The 4972-nt window shown below is 27.6% G+C and overlaps 1 protein-coding gene across 1 annotated transcript in view; it reads left to right on the plus strand.

Annotated features, from left to right (window-relative positions):
- The first annotated feature begins 2189 nt into the window (after positions 1 to 2189).
- LOC107737054 (6-phosphofructo-2-kinase/fructose-2,6-bisphosphatase 2-like) overlaps positions 2190 to 4972 on the plus strand; it is a 22382-nt gene continuing 19599 nt past the window's right edge. Inside the window, exon 1 of the mRNA XM_016548458.1 lies at positions 2190 to 2237. Coding sequence (XP_016403944.1) covers positions 2190 to 2237 — 48 coding nt within the window. The remainder of the gene's footprint in view (positions 2238 to 4972) is intronic.

Genomic DNA, 4972 nt, shown 5'->3' on the forward strand with positions numbered 1-4972 from the left:
GAGCATAAAGTAAATTCTGAGTATGGGACACCATACACCATGTCAATGGGACATTGTGTATAAAGACACTTGGAAATATTATTTGGAAAATATTTAGATTTATTAAGTTCTGTACTGTACTCGTAGACGTATTATTTATTTGAATCAAATGTTTATTGTATCCTTATTTAATTTAATCTAATTATTTATTCTAATCTAAATTTTATTTATTTATTTTAATGTAATTTGTTTATTTTAATCTATTTTTTGTTATTTATTTAATCTGTTATTTATTTATTTTAAAATATTTTCAATTTGTGTTGTAAGATGTATTATGTAAATGAATGTTTTTAAACAAAACTATTTATTTTAAATGTTTTATTTTTTATTATGTATTTATTTTCATCTAATTTATTTATAGTTTTTGCTTATACAACGTTTCTTATACATCTTTGGGTAAGAAAGTTTCTGTCTAGATGGAACATCAATTTAAGTTTATACACCATTCATATTAGACTAAATAACACGGGAAACAATTAATGTGTCAAAACCTAATATAAAACAAATATTGTACATAAAGCTTAAGGTTTTAGATGTTTTTTTTAATGTCAATATCCAATATATCATCCCTGACATGTTTAGGAACACTTGAACACTGCAGGACTCAGAATTAGGCATAAATAATACTTTTTACAATATAATTATTCTCTAATGTTCTCATGTTTATCCAAATCTAAATGTTTGTCCAAAGTGATTCGCAAATTAGGGAAAACGTTTCATTTATTTTCGTATTTAAATATAATATATCTATATATATATATATATATATATATATATACGAAGAACTGATCTGTTTTGCATAGATTCGTTCTACATTCGGTTCTACATTCGGTTCTACACACGAGCCGCGCACCTTTCTGATTGATGTTAAGTGTATCCAATCAGACGAGCGCAACAAACCCCGCCCCCAACGTCTTCAGACCGTGATTGGTTCAGACCTTTCAGCGGTAAAAGTTCCTAGTTTATTACTGTTTTCTTTGAGTCATCGAGATGTTCATCCAGCAGGGGGCGATTAGAGCCGCATACAAGATAACTATACTATTTATGCAAAAAAAAAAAAAAAATCCTTGATATCCTTGATACCTGACATACAAATAAAAATGCGCACCATTCTCTACTGCAAAGTTGTTATTAAAAGCCTCATCTGGTTTATTCGCCGCTGTGAAAAGTAATAGCTATCATGTGACACGCACTTTTCTACCAGAAGCGATGTGGATATTTTTTGCACCTTCAGTAATTATACTGAGAAACATTAATGTTATCTAACTGAAAAAAAACACTTTGAAAAGTAACGATAAAATAATTATTATTTTCACTGATCGTGCCTGGCCAATCACAGCCAAGATTCGCGCCGCTAACCCCGCCCATTCTTTCCCTCAGTCGATGCTAATCGCCGTTCTAGCGCTTATTCTTCATCTCCAGCAGACTCAAACACTTCCTGAAGCACAGCGGTCACAATAAGTCTGCTCTGTCCCGGAGCTATTAATGGAAAAACATTTTTTACTGCATTTGAATGGGAAATGGTCCGTGTGTTTGTGTCCTCTCCGCAGCGGGGTGAGTAAACACAGCTTTGGTTTGTAATTCCTGTCTCGGAGGCTAATAAATCAGCAGATGTGAAATGAAGTCAGGCCAGTAATGACCTAATCTGAGTCTCGTGATACCTGCGCAGGTGAACTGACCTCTAATGACCTCTGGTGACCTGTGCTGACCCTCACACCTGTCCGTCAAAATAGTCAATCTGCGCCTAAAAGTCATGGACTATAATAATGACAGCAAGAAGGCGGAGCCCAGAGTCAATGAGAAGAAATGCTGTGAGTTATTGTTATTATTTATGCTCATTTTATAGTCTTGATTAAGTGCCCAATGGTTGATCAAACTTTGTGGGGATTCAAACTAGTAACCTTTTGGTTACCAGGTTAGATCTAGTCTGGCTAGACACTCATATGTAGCTAAATGTAAATAGTGAGGTATTATTTTCCATCAGTTGGAGTGATGTCTTCTATTGGTTAAAGATATGAGCTAACACCTGAAAGGTTGTAGGTTCAAACCCTGATCATTTAACATCAGAGTACTAAGTGTTTAGGATGACTTCAGTTATTGTGCCGTAAGTCAAGGGTTTTCATCTTTTTAGATGGCAAAGATCTCCAAAGATGACCATCCTCATGCAAGGGACCCTTATTTTCGTGTATAAAGACTCAGTTTTTACTCATTTAAATATTATTTGGAAAATATATAGATTCTATAGTTTTTTTCCCTACTGACTACATTATTTATTTATTGATTGATTTTATTTATATCATATTGTGTGTTTTTTAATCTAATTTTTATTTAAACTATTTCGTAATTTATTTATTTTAATCTAATTTATTGAATTTCATTTGATTAATTTATTTTCATTATTTATATTTTTATTTATTCATTTTAGTCTGTTTTTATTTTTTAATTTAATTGATTTTAATCTGACTATTTATTTATTTAAAAAAAATGATTGTACATATTTAGACATTTATGCTTTATACATATATACATTTTCTTTTCCTATTTAATTTGGTCTAATAATTTTTTTAATCTAATTTTTATTTAAACTATTTCGTAATTGATTTATTTTAATCTAATTTATTGAATTTCATTTGATTAATTTATTTTCATTATTTATATTTTTATTATTTATTCATTTTAGTCTATTTTTATTTTTCAATTTAATTGATTTTAATCTGACTATTTATTTATTTAAAAAAAATGATTATACATATTTAGACATTTATGCTTTATACATATATACATTTTCTTTTCCTATTTAATTTGGTCTAATAATTTTTTTAATCTAATTTTTATTTAAACTATTTCGTAATTGATTTATTTTAATCTAATTTATTGAATTTAATTTGATTAATTTATTTTCATTATTTATATTTTTATTATTTATTCATTTTAGTCTATTTTTATTTTTTAATTTAATTGATTTTAATCTGACTATTTATTTATTTAAAAAAAATGATTATACATATTTAGACATTTATGCTTTATACATATATACATTTTCTTTTCCTATTTAATTTGGTCTAATAATTTTTTTAATCTAATTTTTATTTAAACTATTTCGTAATTGATTTATTTTAATCTAATTTATTGAATTTAATTTGATTAATTTATTTTCATTATTTATATTTTTATTATTTATTCATTTTAGTCTATTTTTATTTTTTAATTTAATTGATTTTAATCTGACTATTTATTTATTTAAAAAAAATGATTATACATATTTAGACATTTATGCTTTATACATATATACATTTTCTTTTCCTATTTAATTTGGTCTAATAATTTTTTTAATCTAATTTTTATTTAAACTATTTCGTAATTGATTTATTTTAATCTAATTTATTGAATTTAATTTGATTAATTTATTTTCATTATTTATATTTTTATTATTTATTCATTTTAGTCTATTTTTATTTTTTAATTTAATTGATTTTAATCTGACTATTTATTTATTTAAAAAAAATGATTATACATATTTAGACATTTATGCTTTATACATATATACATTTTCTTTTCCTATTTAATTTGGTCTAATAATTTTTTTAATCTAATTTTTATTTAAACTATTTCGTAATTGATTTATTTTAATCTAATTTATTGAATTTCATTTGATTAATTTATTTTCATTATTTATATTTTTATTTATTCATTTTAGTCTGTTTTTATTTTTTAATTTAATTGATTTTAATCTGACTATTTATTTATTTAAAAAAAATGATTGTACATATTTAGACATTTATGCTTTATACATATATACATTTTCTTTTCCTATTTAATTTGGTCTAATAATTTTTTTAATCTAATTTTTATTTAAACTATTTCGTAATTGATTTATTTTAATCTAATTTATTGAATTTAATTTGATTAATTTATTTTCATTATTTATATTTTTATTATTTATTCATTTTAGTCTATTTTTATTTTTTAATTTAATTGATTTTAATCTGACTATTTATTTAAAAAAAATGATTATACATATTTATACATTTATGCTTTATACATATATACATTTTCTTTTCCACCGACCTTAGCACTCCCTTTCTATCGGCATATATCTATATTATGCAACATCGTAAATGCTTATTAAATGACTCATTTAGAGTGTATCGATGTGGTTATGAATGTGTTTTTCTGTAAAAACTTCACTTATATCCTTGTATAGTATATAAGAAGCCCCTTGTTTTAGTTGGCAGTGCTTGTGATAGGCGTCTGGGAACTTTGCACATCAAGACATGCTGTAGTTTTTCAACATGAGACCGATATTGAAAACCAGAGCCGAGAGTTGAGCTTTAACATGTTCGTTCAAGCTGAAAGAGAAATCTAAATCAGATTGGAATTTGAGCTTTGGGTCCAGACGGTGTTTTTGTGGAATGTAAAGTTTAGTTAGAGGCGTGTCGGCTCCTGTTTCTCTTCTTCAGTGCAGAGTAATATATTGATGAATAGGCAAGAACATCATAGAGACTTGGTGTACGGTCAATAAGCAACCACCTAACAACCACCCTAAACACCCTAGCAACGCCCTTGCTATCATCCTGTACACCTTAGCAACCCTATGGCAACCCAGTCAAAAGTGTTACTGCTAACTAAAAAAAAAAAAAACACGACTGCATGCCATTTCGGTCTCTACGTTATGGTGGCGCTCTCTGTATCACGCACAGCGGAGTTCTGCCCCGCGCGCGCGTACACACACATGCGCTCACACACACACACGTGCGCGCACACAAGTGAGCGCACTCCCACTCCCACTAGTATTTGTAAATATTAAGCCGCAAAATGACTATTTAAATATTAATTCTGCGTGTCTCTGTGTTAATGAATGGCGCAGACGTACATGTACATTCACTCCCCCCACTTACAATCCCTGCCGGTACGAGACTCGAACCCGCAACCT

The sequence above is a fragment of the Sinocyclocheilus rhinocerous genome, unplaced genomic scaffold (assembly GCF_001515625.1).
Source record: "Sinocyclocheilus rhinocerous isolate Xijiao unplaced genomic scaffold, SAMN03320098_v1.1 scaffold464, whole genome shotgun sequence".
Classification (NCBI taxonomy): Eukaryota; Metazoa; Chordata; class Actinopteri; order Cypriniformes; family Cyprinidae; genus Sinocyclocheilus; species Sinocyclocheilus rhinocerous.